The sequence below is a fragment of the Nilaparvata lugens genome, chromosome 3, assembly GCF_014356525.2.
Source record: "Nilaparvata lugens isolate BPH chromosome 3, ASM1435652v1, whole genome shotgun sequence".
NCBI classification, from domain to species: Eukaryota; Metazoa; Arthropoda; class Insecta; order Hemiptera; family Delphacidae; genus Nilaparvata; species Nilaparvata lugens.
Genome location: NC_052506.1, coordinates 52,067,929 through 52,089,925, shown reverse-complemented (window position 1 = coordinate 52,089,925; position 21,997 = coordinate 52,067,929). Strand labels below are relative to the sequence as shown.

At 33.2% G+C, this 21,997-nt stretch overlaps 1 protein-coding gene across 1 annotated transcript in view; it reads right to left on the bottom strand.

Moving 5' to 3' along the window:
- Positions 1-21,997, bottom strand: part of LOC111047576 (calcium permeable stress-gated cation channel 1) — a 41,404-nt gene that overhangs the window by 16,719 nt on the left and 2,688 nt on the right. The window contains exons 2-12 of the mRNA XM_022333365.2: positions 17,310-17,405; positions 13,841-14,033; positions 13,239-13,321; positions 12,703-12,837; positions 11,984-12,178; positions 8,412-8,594; positions 7,443-7,523; positions 6,483-6,654; positions 4,725-4,933; positions 2,082-2,232; positions 84-277 (exon numbers count right to left, since the gene is read on the bottom strand). Coding sequence (XP_022189057.1) covers positions 84-277; positions 2,082-2,232; positions 4,725-4,933; positions 6,483-6,654; positions 7,443-7,523; positions 8,412-8,594; positions 11,984-12,178; positions 12,703-12,837; positions 13,239-13,321; positions 13,841-14,017 — 1,580 coding nt within the window. The 5' untranslated portion in view covers positions 14,018-14,033; positions 17,310-17,405. The remainder of the gene's footprint in view (positions 1-83; positions 278-2,081; positions 2,233-4,724; positions 4,934-6,482; positions 6,655-7,442; positions 7,524-8,411; positions 8,595-11,983; positions 12,179-12,702; positions 12,838-13,238; positions 13,322-13,840; positions 14,034-17,309; positions 17,406-21,997) is intronic.

Below are 21,997 nucleotides of genomic sequence, written 5' to 3'. Positions count from 1 at the left end.
CTTTAGCTATAACGATACTTATAACAATATCTGTCACTAAAGGTAATAGTCATAAGATACTGATAAGTACAGGTAATATTCACCTAGTTAATCCGAGAGCGGGTAGAATGAGCACCATGAAGAGGAGGAAGATGAATGTCTTGCGCATGATGGCGTGGTTGCGCTCGGACCGCGTCCAGTGGCTGAGCCACTCGTCAGAGTGCGACACGATCACGGGCAGAAGTGCCGCCACTGTCCACAGCAGCAGGGTCGGCAGAAACTCCGATAGGATTGCACTCTGCAAAAACAATATCAATTATCAATACAGTACTATCTATCAATAATCAAATCAAAGTTGATCATAGATAGTACAAAAAAAACAACAGATTCAAAATAACATTGCAAAAGCAAGTCAACACCTCAAATAAATTACTTAGCATTAAACTAAGGCTAGGCACACACCAGTTAGTCAAGACAATACTAGTCACGTTTAGTCACAATACTTTACGTAGTTGCTTATGAAGATATGTCTAACTGCAATGACAAATCAGTGTAAGGCTGGGCACACACCGATTAGTCAAGACAGACTAGTCACGTTTAGTCACAATACTTCACAATGTTGCTTATGATGCAACTCAAACTGATTAGTAATTGCAGTTAGACATGACTCCATAAGCAACTATGAGAAGTATTGTGACTAAACGTGACTAGTCTTATCTTGACTAACTAGTGTGTGCCTAGCCTAACATGAATTTCTGAGAAGGAGAGCTGGTGAACCGTTCTCCATTATTATTATCCAACATTATTATATTTATTTATTTAGCGTATGGCATTTTTTTGTCAAATTTTTAAAATTTCACACTTTTATAAGTGCACGTCGAGATATACAATTTCGAGAGATTCGAGATATACAATTCTTTTCAGAACTTTTCTATGAGACGACTAGGCCCTGGTATCAAAATATGCCACCTGAACATTGAAGGCATCAGTAGAACAAAGTCTGAGTTCCTTTCAAGGCTAATGTTGGAGCATAAAGTAGATGTGATAGCTCTACAGGAAACTCATACTGAATCAGAAGAGCAGCTTTACTCAAGAGGGCGAATTCCTGGATATGACATCATTGGTGCTACATACCATAGATCTTATGGCATAGCTACAACTGGGGGAGCAAACTTGGAGAATGTCACACTTATCTCAGAGAGTCAGGAAAATAATATCCACGTGGTTGTACTGAGAATAGACGACCTGTCCATAGTTAATGTGTATAAGCCCCCTGCAGTGGAGTGGCCAGTCCAGGTCTTGCCACAACTTGATTATCCATGCATATTCATTGGAGACTTTAATAGCCACCATGATGCATGGAACTATAGTCAGAATAATAGCTGTGGCAAGTCCCTTGTTGAATGGGCAGAAAGGAACAATATCCAACATTATTGATAGCCATCATCGGATTCTATCCTGGTGAATGTTTTTTGCACAACTGTATTATTGCTTCTCAATTCATTAACAATTTAAAGGAAAACGCACACAGCAGCAGAAAGACGGAGAAAATAATCAAACGTCTGCAGAGATCTGTCTGCTGATGTGTGCTTGCCCCTCAATACAGAATATCAGATGCAATACCGATGGCTATTGAACAACACAACAGTTCAGTGAACGACCTTCATTCATTACTTCTTCTCCTTTAAAGTACAACAAGCATTTGAAGAATTTACATTATGATAAATTTCTAAATCAATTTCGATACTTTCTTGTCTAATGAAACTTTCATTGATATGGAATATTTATCAATTTTCAGATATATTACTTGTTTTGATTTAGAAAAATTTGAATCAGAATTCGATCTCTGGTTTCATAAGCCACACAAAAGTCCCAGAAGACTCTTGTTGTCACCACAAGAGAAGAAAATAGGTACTGCATTGATCTATAATAACTTAATTCTTCTATTCAAATCCCACAGTTTGTTTTTCTCTAAGTACATTGAAAAAAACGTAAATAGTTTCCATAATTTTATATTACAATAAAATAAGTAATCAATTAGGATGGTAAAATGATTATTGATGTTTAAATATAGTAGAGTTTGACTAAAATGAGCCTCATACCATCTTTTCAATCTGATTCGGTACATTGAAAGTGTCAATCAGTTTAACAAATATTGCAGGTGTAGTCAAGAAGAACAGAAAGATGAACAGGCAGAAGTTGAGGAGAACAGCTTTCCAGTAGAGACTGTGAGATGGTACGGCTAGGTTCTCCCTGGAAAATAAGAATTGGAAAAGTCACTTTTGAAAAATTAATGTCAATTCTCCAAAAACGTACCATGAACAGTGAGGACAGATATATGACAAAGATTACAGTTCAATTTACAAATTATAGGAAATAATCATTGTGAGAGAGATCAATAATATTGTTACTTCTTTATTTACGATTAACATTCAACTCATATTATGTAGTAATCAATCTGAAAAGAATCAAAATCAGTAGAAAATCTATTCCAATATCGACTTGATATAGGCATATTTTAAATTCTTCTAAAGAATTTTGAGAAATGTTTTGTCCACTTATTTCTCCATGATTTATACTCTCAGAAAATCATTGCTTGAAAATTCAAGTGAAAATCAAGATTGTATCTCAGATTCAACTCTTCCCGTTCTGATTTATTTCAGCACTCTTCTCACATAGAAAAAAAGAAAGAATTTTACTATAGTGAGGTCCACGTTATAATGACAGTGGAGTTGCCAATCCTCTGTCTTGTCAATGCCTTCTATATACGGTAGCTGATACAGGTTTATTGATGTAATATTAACTGTTCATTCTCGTTTGAAATAAAAAATTGTATTTTATTAAGCAATAAATTATATTTTTCAATAACTTCATAATGTATTTTCATAATTAAGATAAAATATTTTGTTAATTATTAATTCTAAATTGTTAAAAGACGATCTGGCAACAGAGCAAAGCGAGAAAGAGATAGCGCTATTCGCTTTGTTGAATGATAGACAAGGATAGCAATACCATTGCTATATAATCAAACACTGCCATTATAACGTGGACCCCACTGTAGCCGCCGCTCGCCGCTAATAGCCAGGTCTAGTGGATGTCACTATTGTCCCTGTATGCAGGGGCTTGAACGTGTGAATGGGATCATCAGGCCATGAGAGCTAATGTTAATGTTTACTTTTCCAGCCCGACTATGCGCAATTCATTGGAAATCTAACCTAACCTAACAAATCATCTATAGTCAATCAAACAATCACTTTTATTCAGAACATATATGAAAATATACATGGATAAGTTATAAAGATAAAAAAGAGAGAATTCGTCAAAAAGGTTATTATTACTTTTATCTATTTTCCCTTCAAATATTAATATTTTCTTACACTAGACAGAAAATCAAAACTCATTTTTTATAGGAAATTATTTCAAGCTGTAGCATGATAATTCGAATATGTTTTTTTACAATTCTTCAGATTCCAAACTATCACGTTCATATTACCTCATGCAACGTGGTAAATTTAATAGCTTATGAATTGCATTCACATGTACGTTGGACTCTGTTCGAATTTTTCGTTATTGTGTTTACTTATTGTGAAATTGTTTTTATTTATAGTATTAAGATGGTGAGATTCAGGTGATAAAAAACAGCATCTGATTAACATTGGTTTGCTATCCTTGTCTGTCATTAGACAAAGCAGTTAGCTATAAACCCTTTTCTAGCTCCTCACAGTTGCCAAATATAATGAACTACCAGAATATCTAATTTAAATATTATGGAAATGAATGATCAAATCATGAAAGATATATTTTCTTGGTGAATACAATATATTTGAGATTTAACTTTGATCATTATCAACGAGAATCACTATTAATATTATGTCAGATATACCAGTAGGCCAAATCAGTTGCTGACTGTGAAGAGATATAATGAACTACCAGAATATTCAATCTCAATAATTATGAAAATGAATGATTAAATCACGAAAAGATATATTTTCTTGCTGAATATAATATAATATTGAGATTTAACATTGACCATTTGCAACAAGAGTCATCATCAATATTATAATAATATATTTGATATATTTATATAACATTGATCATTTTCAACAATAATCACCATCAACATTACGTCAGATATATACCACAGTATGACTTGAATACAGCTATCTACTAAAGAAAACAGAAAAACGGAGAACGTCAACAATTTTTTTTACATATTAGAATGATTAGAATTACGTATGTTTAGAAATCTTCGAGTTCAGCATTTATTTTATTTTTATTCTTTATTAATTTTTTCCTCTCTTAGTATTGGGGCGCTACTCCTACTGGCGGACAAGTTCTCACTTATGCCAGTAGATTTCCACCAAGCTTATGCTATTTGAAGTATTGAATAATAATGTAATGATAATCCTCAATACATTCAGTTTGATTGTGCATTATAACTATTACTAGTTAGAAATATAAGTATTAATGCTATTATTGTTCAATTTATTATTTTTTAGTAAGGAATGTTCTTTATTTGAATTGATTGTGGTGCATTGCATTTGTATTGTATAGTTGAATGTTTGTACCTACTTTGTGGAAATAAATTTTAATTTGAATTTGAATGCGTTCCTATTAATTCCAGTGACTTAATAGCTTGAATCTCACTATCTAGATAATAGTTTTGCAGGGGAGATTACTATCTATGAGTCCACTAGATGATGAATTTGTTATTTTTGTAGTAGGCTAGGCTAGAGGTAACTGACCAGCATATGTCGCGAGGCGATGGCGCAAACTGCACGTGCCAGTTGTGAGGCTCGAGGCGTCGGCTAACCGAGGAGGAGGGGGGAGAGGTGGAGCAGCGACAGGTGGGTCGATGGTCGGCGTAGATCTTCTTGGCGCTCTGAAGCGACTCCATCGTCACAAACACCACGCCCAGCGGCCGTTTCAGCGCCATAGCGCGCTCCGTCTCCACCTTAACACAATTCAAAAGTGTTGAAAAAGTCTCAGGGCTGTCGTACTCTATGATCCCAGCTTAAAACATGTCAAATAATGCTTACTTGTTCCTTATTTTTCATTTTTCAAAAAGGGCTACTTGGAAGTTTTACTACAAAGAGTTATTTGTGTCCTTTTTATTTTTTTAACTAGTCGTTAAGGGTAGTAAGTTATTTATTTATACATTTATACATAGGTTACAATATCATTCTCAACTATGACACGTGTCAGTGTCCAAAAGATAAAAATAGTACATGTAATTCTATGTAATAAATTAATGATAAATATGTTATTTAAAAAGTGCTGAACATGTATCAGGGCTGTCGCGCTATCAGATTCCACCTTACACACAACAAATTCAATCATTAATCCATCAAACTGATCACAAAAATATTGAAATCAAACATTGAAAAAGTCTCAGAATTGTTACACGCTCTGACTCCACCTTAGAACAAATCAAATTCAATAAATTGATCCTGTATGTTAAATAAAAAGCGCTGAAAATGTCACGCTCTCTCCATCTTAATACACAATAAATTATCAAACACATCACAATAATATTACTGACTAAGCCAATGTTTACTGACTGTGTATGTATATTACTGATTCATAAGAATGTATTATTACTGACTAATTACTATGTATATTACTGATTCATAAGAACGTATATTACTGACTAAGCCAATGGAAATCAAATCAAATTTGAGGCTCGAGGAATTTGAGGAAATGTCTCGGAGTCATTGCACTCTCCGATTTCACCTTAACACATCATCATCCAATAATCTATCAAGCACAATCACTATTGAAAGATGGGAAATGCAACAACCACTCACTGTACTTATAAGAATATCGAATATTAATTTGCAGATGATAATAATAATGTCAATGGGAAGATATCCTAGAAAATGTCAGTAACCATTTACAGTTGTAAAAATAAACGAAAGATCAATCACTAGATCATACAACTATTTTAAATAGAAAAGCTTGAACTAGTCACAAGCATAAAAGTAACGAAAAATACAATAAAAGAAAATCTATTATCACAATAATATTATTGGATAGAAAAACTTGTAAATGTCACAACAAAACGTGGTCAGGCACTCCGAGTTCCAGCGGTCTGAAGACTATATGGATATAGTAAATTTATCATATTTTGCTTTATGCAAAACCTTTATGTTTTTTGAACAGATTCTAATTTATTACTTCTTTTGTGCCATTCTTATGAGTTACAGTCACATACCAAATTCGAAATTTGAGTTTCCGAATTATAATTTCAATGTATTCACTAGCATTCAAACAATTACAATATTATATTATTCATCCTCCCATCTTGTTGATCACTCAATTTCTTATTACACTCTCTATTTATCTTGGCAATTATTGTAATATTGTTTTTTAAAACAATATTTAAAGCTTGTATAGTGTAGTGAACTAAGTGGAGCAGATTGAGTAAATTGGGTTTTAACCTGTTACCTTCATTGGTAAAATTAACTACTTGTACATTTATCACAAAAGAGATGAAGTATAACCTCCGCTTGAAGTCGGTTTTCCTCCTCCGAGTAATAAGAGATGGCGTCAACGGTGGATCCCAGGACATTACAGCAGCACAAGTTGCCGCAGATGTGGGGCCGCATCTCCAACCTGATTCCAGTGTCTTTCAAATAGTTCTCACAGAAGATCTTTGCTTGATGGACAGTTTCTCTGAAACAGAGATGGAGATATCATTTGCAAGATGGAGAATATTAATCTGCTCCTCTCATGAAGTGGTATTGCGTCGTTTCTATACTCATAAAATTCTTTAAAATATGGTTTAATTAATTTAAATAGTCATTTAAGCTGAAAAATAAATAGTGTAATATCATGGGCGTGTTGAGAATGAAGATCTTTGCTTGATGGACAGTTTCTCTGAAACAGGCAAACATTAATTAATCAACTTACGTCATAATAGTTTAGAACAAGTCTGATGTTCACTAATAATTTCATTATACTTTTGAAATTAGCATAAAATTATAACTATGTAAATAAATTACATAGCTGAATAATTTACTTATATGTAAATGAATAAAAAACTATATCTTGTATCAAGAAGGGAAATGAATGCACTTCTCTATAATGAGATTCAAATTTATAAAGTCAATGCAAATGATAGGACGCCATGGTTGCAAATTTTCTCTATCCACTGAATTCATATGAGATATCTGTGATTCAAATCATCCCGGTATATCTGATGTAATACTTATTGATTATTCTTGTTACTCTATCTCAAATATATTTTATTCACCAAGAAAATATACCATAGTAAAATATGGTTGTTCATTATAATATTTATTCAATGTCAATCAGGTGACTTTATAATGAGAATCTCTCTACAGAAAGATTTTCTTGGCCCAATCTGTCGAGTACAAACTACTAGAAACTAAATAGAAACTAATTGCCCGAATTAACACTTGGTTGGTTAACACTGAAGTAGAAAATTGAAATTGACCAACCTTTCTTTATCTAAACTGCTCACTCGCTTTATGTTATATGCTAGTTGAATCCCTTGAATTTCTAATTCAGGATAGGCCTCCCTGAAAAAATCAAATAATATGAGTAAGCCAAAAATATTTCTGAAGTAACTAGATTTCAAGATTTGACTGCCTTTATTTTATAAGATTAATAGTGCATTAACAAAATTACAGCATATTATACAAATCAAGAGGACGAATTACTTACAACCAAATAATTAAATACCTTAGAAATTAATACATTATCAAACGAAAAAATACAATATAATAATTGATTACTTTGAAGAAGAATTACTGCCGATATATACCGGTATCAGCTACCTTCTAACAAAGGCAATGACAAAGCAGAGAATCGGCAACATTGTTCTCCCTATGAACATTACATTACACATACATTCAAAACTTCATCAATTATTACAATTTCTAATGAAATAAGATTGAGTTCTATAAATCCTATCTATAAGAATAAACTATAATCGGTAATCTATTGAGCTAACGAGTATAGTTTCTGTAATAATATAAAACACAATACATCATTTGAAAAACTAGAATTTAAGTAAGATTTTTAATGAGTATAGGATATTCACATTTGAAAAAAAGTATCAATAAAGGGTTGTCTGCGTGCATTGCCCACCCATAACCTATACCGGTATATAATATTTGGACAATTTGAAACTAAATTAGGAAGTTGAAGAAGTTTTGGGCAATAGCCTGCTTATTCTTTTCCGATCTTTGTATTGTTTGTGCTAACCTAATAAATAAAAGGGGCGGCTCGAATAGGCCTAATAGTTGTTATGCTAGTTGTGATATTGTCTTTCTCTATTAAAGAATTAAAGGCTCCAAAATGACTGAATAGTTTCAAGTTGGCAACATAAAACTCGCACTATACCAATTCTACTACAGGCTCAAGTGGATAACTTTATAGATTTCGGGATAGAATGGTAAACAAACCTGAAATGTCGATGAAGGTCGTCAGCATCACAATTGCGCCGGGGAATATTCGAAATCATCAAAGTCCTAGAGACAGTGTCTCTGTCTTCAAACTTGAGATTCACTGAGAAACATCTCATCACATAAATGCCCAATGGAAGATAGAGGAGTGCCAAAGTGACATGCGCCCACAGCCAAGAAGAGCTGCAAAAATAATTGTAGTAGGTTAAGACTTTAGAATTTGTGCTTGAGTTTCAATCCGCTTTCCAACTAGAGAATAAGACTATAGTCATAAGATATCGCTTTGAATTCTGTTAACGACTATATAAATATTGAATGAAAAAGACTGAGAAATTGTCATAACCACTGATTTATTGATAATTAGAAAGACCGGTTTCGGTTATTACACCATTGTCAATCTCTGATAAACTCCAGAGATTGTTTATCTCCGGAGATTTAAACTCCAAAGTTTATCAGAGATTGACAATTGTGTAATAACCGAAACCGGTCTTTCTAATTATCAATAAATCAGTGGTTTATGACAATTTCTCAGTCTTTTTCATTCAATATGAATAATTACCACAATATCAACTTCTCAACTACACAAAAAGTGACTATATAAATACTTCAAACACGTAAAATCAGGTACAAACATGAAATGCAGAGAAATATAGGTAACTTTTCAAGAGTAGACGAGTATTTTGAGTATTCCTTACGGATGTTATCAATTTTAAAAATAGTATTTTTCTCTGAAGATTGGAATGTAATTCTATTAAGTTTTAACTGTTAGTAAAATAATCTTCAACTATAACGATATTATTCATTATTTCATTAAGAACATGTAATAGCCTGGAATACATGAAAATATGGCAACTTGTATGTAGCTAAAATATAAGAGAATAGTATAATACAATATTTTTGTTTGATCCGTATCATTTGCACATAGATATATTTGTAAGTCAATAAAAAATGTAACACACGTAATACTTCGATTGAAGTCAATCAATGAATTGTTGAGCATCCTCTAGTCATTTTTTGTCGAAGGATTTGGCATGTTTAGAGCTGCGTACACATATTCGTGCTTCCAACCAGCACCGAGCACGCTCCTCCCTTGTACCGTCCTCGTACCGCCTTCGTTCCTCCATCGAACTACAGTCGCTCCGCCCACGTACCCATCATGAACGTTATGGAAGATGTTAGCTCTTCTCGCGTTCCCCGGTCGAACCACTGTTGCTCGCCGGTCGAACATCAATCGCTCTGCTGGAGTGACGTTCGGTTGCGGAGCAGAGCGAAAGTCTGTACGCATCTTAAGATCGCGGAACTGGAAGAGGCGATGAATCAGAAAGGGATGAATGGAAGCAAACTGTACAAATATCACTTGACTCTATTTCAAAATAATGATAACTAATGAGAATACAGAGTGTTTATAAATGAATATCAGAGTTTTAACTATTTGTTACATTAAATCTACAAGTATGGATTATATGTCAATTGAAAAAGCAACTTCAACAGTTCAATCAAGAACCTTGAGAAGACCTCAAGAACTTACGAAGCGCTACAGCCCTACATGGACCTTGACATCCTCAACAATGCGCCTCCAATGATCTCTATCACTTGCTCGCCTCCTCCAGATTCTCACTCCCAAGCACGCCAGATCTCTCTCCACATCTTGAAGCCAGCGGGTTCTGGGGCGACCTCTTCTCCGAGTTCCTTCCATTCGACCAACAAGCATCTGTCTCTGTATTCTGTTTTGCTCCATTCGTTGTAAATGGCCCAGCCAGCTGATTCTTCTAGACTTTATATACCTTACTATATCCCTCCCTTTCAAGATGGTATTGACTTCTGCTTGTTTCTTATTCTCCATTTTCCTTCTTCATATATTGGACCATATATTCTTCTCAGAATTTTCCTTTCAAAGATCCTCAATGCATTCATGGTTTGAGAACTAAGAGCCCATGCTTCACAGCCATATGTCACTAGCGGTCTTATCAGGGTTTGGTAAATTTTCATTTTAGTCCACTAACATTATGACATCATTTAGTTCACTATCCATTTTAGTCTAAATTTCATTATATTTTTGTTTGCATAGTATGCTCTGTTGCCTTGTTCAATTCTTCCAATTTCACCGCTGATGTTGTTACCCACATTGAACTCTGTGCCGAGATATATAAATTTCTCTACTTTTATTTATAAAATAGAATTATAGTACCCTTTAAAATTGATAAAAAATAAAACAAGAATACAAGTTGTAACGTAACTACTAGTTTCGGTGATCAAACCATCGTCAGGTTATAAAAATAAATTTCCAATAAATGTTTACTAATAGTTTTGTTATTTTAAATATCATCTTCTTCTTCTTCTTCTTCTCCCGAGCCTATGTCCCATTTCTCTTGGGGTCGACCCTCCTAATCCTTTTCCGCCATTCCGGGCGTTGTTGAGTCAGTTCAGGCTCTAAATCCGTCGTCCTCATATCCTTGGAAATGGTACCCATGCAGGTTGTCGGCGGTCTACCAGGGAGTCTCCTAGGCTGTTCAATTTCCATGACGAGTCTGGTCATGTGATCCTCACCGCGTCTCATAACGTGCCCGTACCAGCGTAAGCGATTTTCCTTTAGCTTATCAGTTATATTAGCAACTTTAAATGTTCCTCTTACAGGAACACTCTGTAAAGGAGATGATTTAAATATCATCTTCAAGTAAATTATTTTAGCATCTGCCCCTATCTATCAATTTATAAATACAAGGAAGTAGCCCTGAATTCATACATTTTAAAATTGTCTCTACATTTTCATATGTATATTCGCCAACTTCAAAATCTTCATTCGTTCTTCTTGTCAGAGATGGCGTAACTTTGATGTAATAACAGTTCAATATGGTCACAACTTGTCACATGGCACACATGTCGAGTTCTTTCCAAATATTAAAAAGTGTTTCTCCAGTAATTCAGTCCAGATTCTTATTTCAGCGAGGTTTGTTGGTAGCGGAGAGACGTACACACGATCCAAAAACAAAGGTGAACGGCGAAAGGTGATCAATAACTTATAGTACGGCGTTCATACAATCAGGTTTTCGTGGAGGCCATGCTTAGCAAGCCCTGTCATTCCGCCTCTTAAGCGGGTTAAAGTCGGGGAGAGTAGAAATTACAAGTAACTGGCGGCAAGTGACTTTCATTACGTCACTTTCATCAATTTCCATTTATAAAACATTGTTCTGGATGAAAATTGATGAAAAGTAACGTAATGAAAAATTGATGTTTCTACTTTTCCTGTTTACAAACCCTTCTACAACCGATTAAATCATCCAGTTCAACCAATTCTAGCGAATCGTGGCGCACGCACATGCGCACTGGTGCCGATCAAACTGTTTTAGTTATTCTTTCACTTGAATTATAATTTTAAACTGTAAGTTTAATGTTTAATTCACTGTTAAGTTTAATTTTTATAGAGTTGAAATCCCGATATTCATTTGTAAATACTCTGTAGATTCACAACAGTACTGACTCTTATTTGAAATACATGATTCTCTACAGTACTCACAATTGTGAGCTCCATCAATAACTTTTGAATGATTTTTTCCAACTAGATTAACACTTACTTAGGGTTGAGATTGCTGACTGTTGTGTGTCCAAAAAGCTGGTCATTGCCTTCGATGTAACTTCCGTGGTAGTTTATAGGTAGAACGACAAGCAAAGAAACAGAGGTGATTATGCTGACTAGAACGATAATGTGTCTTTGGAAAGATAAGTACTGAACTGCATCGTGGCCACTTTTCACCAGAATATTTTCATCTCTGGAAAACACGAATGTGTATCAAAAAGAGATTATACATAAGCAGTAAGCATAGATAATTCAAACCATTTGATAGGTGATAAACCAATGAAAATAAGAGAGTATACTCTCATGTAATTTTCTTATTTGAAAGGTAAGAAGAGTATCAATAATCATATTGTTTTATTAGCAAAACATGTCAAGTTCAATAACATTCTACAAGAGCACATTTTGTTGCATGTGAAACATCAAGATGATATCAAATTTCAAATATCTTTCCCTGGAACGGTTTCGTGAATCACACGTTTGAAACATTCTACTTCTATAAGTCACCTCTACTAACGTGGAATATAGATTAGATCCCAGCAGCAATACGAGCTTTTTTTTAATCATCTACTGATGATGACATGAGCATCGAAACTCAAGTTTTGTGTAAATAAAAAGATTGAAATTCAGATTTCAGAGAAGGATCAAAAACATATGGGTTTATCATACAAATCGACAAGAGGACAACCATGATTCTAAATAATAATTTTAGAGACTTACTTGATTTTGAAAATAGCAACAAGCCAAGAACAAAATCCTCTGTCCAAGTGAACAGAGGAGTCGAGAGAAGTTGGAGAATTTATTTCAGTGGCACCGACTGCCTCATCCGTGGTTCCATAGAATATCTGAGTCCATCTGTGAAGTATGCAATTTGAATGATTAACACTAGGTTGAGAAAATGCAGCCGACAGTTTGAAATTTTGGCCTAGTGAGTCACTGTGGGCAGCCAAGAACATCGTAGGTGTTATTTTATGACAGTTGAGGAAGAATAGTGACAACTTAAACCCTGTTTCTAAATTGAAATGTGGGAACTTGATACTAAAAGTTCACACATGTTAATCCACTCGTAGTCAACAAAATGCGCTGTTATGTATTGTATTCAATGTGTTATTAAAGAGTCTATTATTTTGCTGCTGTAAAATATCAAATTAGATAAAGAACTTCAAGGTATTTCCGTACATCAGGACAAACGCAATAAAAATTATTTTCAGTTGATTATTATTAAAATGTTCAACAGAATTTAAGCCATTTATCACCTTTCTTCATTTTTCTGGACAAGAGCTAGACGTCCGTAGTTCCAAGCTCGTTTCCTCAAACAAGCAAATAAAGTTATGAGGATCTGAAATAGAACAAATCATGATTTGAGTAAATACGTATGATGAAAAACATTGTGGAGAATAATTAATTTTCCAAGTGAATCCAAAAATTAATATTCTGACAATTTTAAAATTAGGATGAGTTTTCATCTATAATAATTAATATTTAATTGGTAACAAATAGATGAAATAGTTTCTCAATTCATCAGATGCAGACAAATAATATAAAAAACTTCCATCATTAGATTGTAGTTTCTTACAATACATAGTTTCGTAGATTCTTCTTCATAACAAGGCTATTAGTGACTATCTTTATAACAAGGCAATTAGAATACAGTATTCGAATTTTATTCTTTGTAACAAGGCTATCATCATATTCCTAGTTTCTGGGATAATAGTATTCTACTAGAAAAACATTTGACCATTTCTGTTGGTGCAACTATAAACTTTGAAACATATATAATATTTGAAAACTTTCCTGCATGGGTTTCAGATAGTAATAATTTCAGTAGAGTATTAATCTCACTCTTAATCTGACTTACCAGCCATCCTAAAAAGTTGAGTAGTAGATTTTCTGGTATTCCTTCGTAAGCTGGCGTGATGATTTTGTTTGTGGTCCTGTTGTAGTAAATGCATCTGTCATTGGACTGATGGAAAAGTCGGGTGTGATTTTGCGGTTTGTTATAAGAGCCTTCTTTAGTCAAAGTAATGAAGGACATAATAAAAAGAGAACACCTGTAACAGACGATTCACTTTAGTAATAATAATTTATATTTTGTGGAATTTACAAAACATTGAAAACTCATAAAATCTCTTACACATGAATAAAATTATAAAACATATTTATTTTTCAATTCTACTACGTGACCAACGTATGAAATAGCTTGCTTACGGTACATCATTATGCAATAATGTTGCCAATGAATTACTGGCTATTATATTGATGTAATCAGCATTACTAAAATAGGCTATACTATTATTTGATGAGATCAATAAAATTGCAGAATGAAATAAAGAATACTAAAGTGAGGTCCACGTTTAAAAGTCATTTGATTAACATTGGAGTTGCTGTCCTTATTTATCATTCGACAAAGCAGGTAGCGCTATTCTTTTCTAGCTCCGCAACGTTGCCAGATTGTTTTTGAACGATGTAGAAATATGATTAATTACCAAAATACAGTATTCAAACTCAATTATGAAAAATCAATATTATATCATTGACAGAATAATATATTTTCTTGACGAATAAAATATAATTGTTTACTGTATTATCAACAAGAATGAGGAATTAAGAATTTCATAATTCAAGATGGAGAATATTAATCTGCTCCTCTCATAAAGTGGTATTGAGTCGTTTCTATACTCATAAAATTCTTTAAAATATGGTTTAATTAATTTAAATAGTCATTTAAGCTGAAAAATAAATAGTGTAATATCATGGGCGTGTTGAAAATGATAAATCTTGAACGAATCAAGAGTTTAATTCATTGTAGAATGCATATTTTTCCTGAGAATATTGCATACTAAGAAATTTATTCCCTCACTTCCTATCATCCACGTACTACCTGAAAAAGTACTTTTACCATGGGAAATTCATATCAGTAATTCAATTATTGAAAAACACTGTGAGAAGGAAATGAATTTGCGAAATAAAAGTAAAAGATAAAAATATAATGATTGCGTAAATGCAGTAATAATATCTGGATTTATCACATCCTCAATCGTCGCTTTGCGTTACAAAATTATAAAACCTCAAACCGCAAAAAGTAAAGGAAACACTGCACTCGAAATTCTCATTCAGCAACTTGAACTCACACAGGAAGCACAAATTCCTACTCATAGGACCTATATTTAGGTACCTAAACTTTAATCATGATTTTTGAATTGAATGAATAACATCAAATAAAGATTTCCATTTTTCTTGAAATTGTCAACTGTCAATGATGACTTGGGGAAAGTGTTGTCTTGAACCCAAGTTATTGAATAACAATCAAAGGGTAAGATTAAGGTACCTTAATTTAATGCAGTATATACTTGTACAAGGAGATACGATGGATGGGTGATTTATTCATATTATAAAGGTGACAGAACACAACATAACAAAAGAACAAATAAAATATTTTGATTGAAATAGACTTACTGTACTAGTAATAGTCTTTATACAAGAATTTCAACTTCCAATTCATAATTATGTATTTACATATTGAAGCATGCATATAAAATTAAATTATTATAGAAAGAAAAATTTTACCAGATCAAAATGAAAGATTTACTTTTTGAGAGAAACATTTTGTAAGCTCAGTCTGATTTAGTACAGTAGTAGAGCACTAGTACATTAATAATATGATATGGAATTCACAAAATCTGATATTTTTAATGAGGAATTTGCTCCGTTGATGACTATAATTTCAATTATTAAAGATGTCAAAAAAATTATTTGTATGTTTTTTTTGTTTCAGCAGAGAGCTTTGTTATTAGGTTGTGCGTGGCAATCGTTAGCGTATTTTATTAAAAAATATACTAGAGTATGATATGATTATTACCATGAATTAATATGAATATTTACAATGTATGATAAAATTATATTAATATGTTTCCATATTTACAGCAACCAATCACCAATTTCGTTCATTTCAACTAAGCTACCGGCACAAGTTAAGCAAACAGCAATCTTTCTTTGGTTATCCTGGTTGAACCGGAGTAATGACATGCACTTCTTATCTTACTGAATGCCTTGCCAGAGAGAGCGAAATCTTTGTTGAAAGCTCATCTCATCATAGTTTGAAATCAATTTCAAAAGAATAAACCACTTGAGAAACTATACTATTCATTCGTTATCACAATGGTTTATTACAGAAACAATGCATATTTGTTCTGGAATATAAAATGCGAGATAATTTTTAACAATCTAACAATTTTGTTCAAAAGTTTTGAGTGAAATTCTTTGAAGTTGATGCTGTTCAACTTATAATAGACATCGACCTTTACAATTAAATATGCTATATATTTGAAAAAAAAAATATATATATATTATTAAAAAGATTATTAATATATTTAATAATAGAAGAAAACGCATTTAGTTGATATGATGCTGTTCTTACAATAAATTATTAAATTAAATTATAATATTGCAATATATGAATTATCAATCTAGTTTGAGACTTACAATATTGTTATAAATAAAAGCATTTCACCAACATTTATGCAATTATAGATAACTTACTTACACACTTTTGTATAGCCATTTTTTGCTACTTGTGATAATTTTATTGAGCCTCAATACATTCTATAAGGGGCTAAAATATTTTTCTATCAAAAATCTGAGATAAGATTTCACCCTTAATAATTTTGCAATTATCAATTATTACTATATTCAATGAACTATCAAGCTATGAACGATACTTGTATAGTAAATAATAATACATTGAAAACTTCATAGAAAGAAATAAAACCACAAATTTCACAAGAGGTTCACTTTTTCAGATTAATCATAAGTCCTAAATTAGTTGCAACAGATTGCTTAACGTTCAGCGCAAACGGTGCAACGTTTTTACAACTACCGTTGCAAAGCAGTTGCAAACGACTCAACTGTTCTTTGACGATCTCAAATCAGTTTGCCTACGACGTTTTTAATTAAAAGTTTTTGTCGGTTACATGTAATAATTGAATCTTTTCACAAGGAAATAGTCCAATAGCATTAAACCACATGAGTTCTAGATTTCAAGAATCATTTACAAAATTAATTACAATAATACAGCTATATTAAAATCCGGTCGAATGATAGAGTTAGGACATTCAATAAAAGACAATGACTTAGATTATGTCGATTCAATTTTATTAAGCCAAAACACTTTACAACTGGCCATGTCAATCTACAAAAGGACAAGTAATGTTTCTAGAATTAGAACGAACACATATTCTGTACAAATATATCTAGGATATTTTGGACAATCACATTCAGATGCATGCTGAAGCACATAAATTCGAAATAAAATTATAACAATACATCACCTCTACTGATTCAGAGAAGAATGGTCATGCACTACTTAGCCAAGGTTCTCTGGCCAACCAAATCTATCTAATCAAGACAAACCGTCTTACTCCCCTCTAAAACCATGAAATAAACAAAATGTATTAATTGAATCATGCAAGGAAGACAAATCAGGATAGAGTAATGATTTAAAATAAAACTACTTAGGTATTTTATACCTAATTTTCAGGAATTTCATGGAAAGATGATTTTTGATGGATTGATTATATGTTCAAAAGCTTATTACAATATTAGCTTTTGATGATTATTTGGCTATTGATAAGAAATAAAGTTGGCGTGAGTAAAACTATCAAATAAAAATAACATTCAAGGTACTTGATACTTACTTACTTGACAAGTAAGATATAATAGATTTGAATATGTGTAAAAAAAGCTAAAAACTTGGAACAATATTATTCATACTAAAAAAGCTATCTTTTCTATTACATAATTAAAATTTTGTAATTCTTGAGTTTAAACTAAAACATTAAATGCCTCTTCACACTCAACTACGCCACGCTGAAATATCGTACGTCCCGGTCCCATCTCCCAATGTTGAATCCAAGCTACGAAACTGTCCCGTTCACATCAGCCTAGCGTGCTTTATTGCAAGATAGAAAGACTACGTCTTCGGAAGACGTATTTCAGCATAGCATAGCTAAATGTGAGCATACATTAATTACACAAAGGTTTATCCTATACTATTAAACGAGCAATTTCTGTTTATATGTTTAGATGTTTATATATCTGAATGTGACCGGATCTCGCAAACGGCTCTAACGATTCTCACAAAATTTGGAACAAATTAGGTTTATGATATGAAAAATCGATTGCACTACGTCTCAATCCTGAGATAACTCGCTGAAATATATACGTCCTTGGAAAACCAGCTGGAAATTTTGTCGTCTGTCGATACTGTAATGGAAGAGAGTGAAGGAGTGCATGTGTGGAATCATCCAGTTGATCTCACAAGAAGAAAAATTCAGCAAAACTTATTTTCGTTTATTTATCTTTTTTTTAGAAAACATGTTTACTTCAGAAAGTCCAAAATATTAATTAGATGCTGTTAGTGTAGAATAGTACATAGTATATTAACAAATATTGTAGCAAACATAGTATATCATTCTAAACCGAATTCATAGCATATCTATTTGTAATTGATGATGTGTTTGTTTTTTAAGTGTGGATAAATTGTTATTTTGATGAGTGATAGTAGCTTAAACTATATTTTGATTTGGACTGTAGTATAAATTTGAAAAGGGACAGTTTTGGGCATAAGCCTGTTGTGCCTCCTCATATAACTGTAAAAATAATATTGTACGACTGAGAAAATGGATAAATATAAACTATAAATTCAATCTTTCGTTACAAATTTTCTATGTTTTTACACTCCAGAGCAAAGCTCGGTCCCCCGATATTTGAGTATAATTTAATATACAATTTTCACGGTATTCAGCATTTTCATGTCCTGCATGTGAAAGCAGTTCTTCTGAAAATGTTTGTATGATATTCATTTTTTCATTTATTTAATTATTGATACAATTACATAATATAGCAATAATCATATTAATCATCATAATATAGCAATGACTAGGAGAGATCAGCAGGCTTAGCCCAAAACTGCTTTTTCCCCAAATGTTACAAACACTAATATTTCCAAAAGATAGGTTGCATTTCATTTTTGAGAATTAAAGACCAATCTTCTGCCCAAAAACAAAAGATGAACGAGGAATGATTGTTTGTAAGCTTTTAATGCATATAGAATGGTAAATAGAAAAATCAACAAGACTAGTAGACCCAATAGACCCTCCTATCAATAAAACCTGTTGAAGCCTCGAAAAGTAATTGAAAATCTATAATGCCTTTCAGCTTGTAAACTAATTTATTTGACCGATACTAGAAATTGATTCTATTGTTTTATGTGATGCGAGTCAAATGGTTTGTGAGGTACCAAATAAAATAGACAGACCAAGAACAATCATCATAGCATACTAAGTACAGGTTGCACAACAGCCGGCTAAATTTTAACCGTGATTAATTCCACGAGAGCCAATTCTCTGGTTGGTTCTTGTGAAATTAATCACGGTTAAAATTTAACCGATTGTTGTGCAACCGGGCCCAAGTCAGTTAAAATTGTAAATCTTATTCATATTAAGTTAATCAAGAAGGTGCCAATAAGTTGGATGGAGGGGGTGTGCTGATAGCAGTTAATAAGAAGTATCGAGCAGAATTATGCGCTCTTGATTTGAATGTATATATAGAAACAGTAGGTGTATTTGTATATTTTTCTAATAATAAAAGATATTTCATAAATACAGCCTACTTTCCGCCTGAAGCTTGTCTGCCTGTCTATCGCCAATATTTTGATTGCCTCGAGGCCAGTGTCAACTTATTGGATACAGATGTTATTATTGCTGGAGACTTTAATATTCCCGAGATTACTGGATCGAATTATTATCTTTTCAATGGCTCATTCATAGCTAGACAGCTCAATGATACTCTGGCCTCCGTGGGTTTGGAGTCGCGCAATGATATTTTAAATTGCAATCAGTGTACTTTGGATTTGGTTGTATGTGACAAACTTAGCAAAACTACAGTTTCAAGGGAGGCTCCTGTGGTTCCTGAAGACTGCCATCACCCATCACTGCTTATAATGATTGAGATTCCATCCCTGTCTTTTCCCAAGCCTTCAGATCCAAATATTTTGAATTTCAAATACAATTTTAGAAAGGGAAATTATTTTTTATTGTATAACTCACTTTATTATATAAATTGGAATCATATAAAAACAATATAATGAAGTTAATGAGGCGCTCAAATTTTTCTACAACAAAATTTATGAATGTTTTGATTTGTGCATACCTAAAATGAAGCCATCCAATGAGGTTAAATATCCACCCTGGTTTACTAGGCAAATTATAGATGACTTGAAGAGAAATAACAAACTGCCCAGAAAAAGAAAGAAGTCTGTTTATTATGAAACTGAGTTTCTGAGGATACGAAGAGAGTTGAAAGCTAACATACGCAGGGAATTCAATAACTATGTGGTTAGAATTGAAACTTCTATAAGGACAAATCAGCAACTTTTATGGTCGTTTGTGAAAAGTAAAAGAAAGGGAAGTGGTGCCGAGGTACCTCAAGCGGTTTCATGACATGGCAGGGTAATAGGTGTACTGGTGGTGCTGTTGTAGATGCTTTTGGTTCCTACTTCTCTTCCGTCTATCCTGATAATAATTCATCATATGATCGTTTTTCTATCCTAGACTGTAGAGGGATGAATGATGGCTTCGATGGGTAGGGCTTTACAGAGTTCTCTTTGGTTGAAGTGTTAACAGCTATCAAAAATTCAAATGGCAAGAAGTCTACAGGTCCTGATGATATTCAAGCCTATATTATTAAAGGTTGCAGTGAAATTTTAGCTGAACCTTTGTTATACATTTTCAACATGGCTATTAAAACATCAACCTTTCTAGATGCTTTGAAGATTGCGCGTGTGACTCCAATATTCAAGTCTGGCAGTAGAGAAAATGTTGAGAATTATTGTCCTATCTCGATCATCAATGTGATAGCAAAGCTTTTTGAAGTATTTTTGCATGGTCGGATTTTCTGGCTCACCAGGTCTGGAATAGCTGAAGCTCAGCATTGTTTTATGCTGGTCGCTCGACTGTTTCCAATCTGCTGCAATTTAGCCATGAGGTACATTCCGTGCTCGCTGATGGTGGTCGCATGGACGTTGTCTACACGGACCTATCCAAGGCATTCGATACTGTTGATCATGACATACTTTTGGAAAAACGTTATAGTAAGTTCGGCTTCTCTATCAAAGCAGTAAAATTCATGGCCAGCTATCTATGTAATCGTCAGCAATATGTTCAGTTGAGGTTTCACAAATCCAAAAAGTATATAATGTTCAGCAGGAGTTCCTCAGGGATCAAACCTAGGACCTCTTCTGTTTCTTCTTCTAATAAATGATTTGCCCCAGTCAATAGAGTCCAGAATATTACTTTATGCAGATGACGTAAAAATATTCAGACATATGAAAGATGCAAATGACAAAGCTACTCTGCAGAAAGATATAAATAATCTGGCTCAATGGTGTCATTCTAATAAGCTCAAATTGAATATTAAAAAATGTTATGTAGTTAGTTACTCCAGAAAAACAGACCCATATTTTATAGATAATAAGTATTCGATTTCCGGACTGGAATTGGAGATATGCAAAGATCTTGGCATCATTTTTGATGAAGCTTTTAGATTTAATGTTCATATTGATCATGTCGTGAATAAAGCTTTCAAGATTCTGGGATTTGTGTGTAGGCAGTGTAAAGAGTTCAGAGATAGTGTCCCTGTTTAATATTAGAGTGTACAGTGCTTTGGTGTGCAGTGGATTGGAGTATGGTTCAGTGATTTGGTCACCTTACCGGACCAGCACGGCTCACGACATTGAAAGATTGCAGAACAAATTCCTGAGATACCTATACTGGATAAAATATAAAATTGTATGTCCATTTGATTTTTCTGTAACAGGTCTCAGAGAACAATTTCAATTACATTCGCTGGCTTCTAGAAGGGATATGCATGGCATTACTTTTCTATGTAAGCTAGTGAATGGTGCAGTGGACAGCCCTTCCCTTTTATCATTGATTAATTTCCATGTTCCGCGATTGAC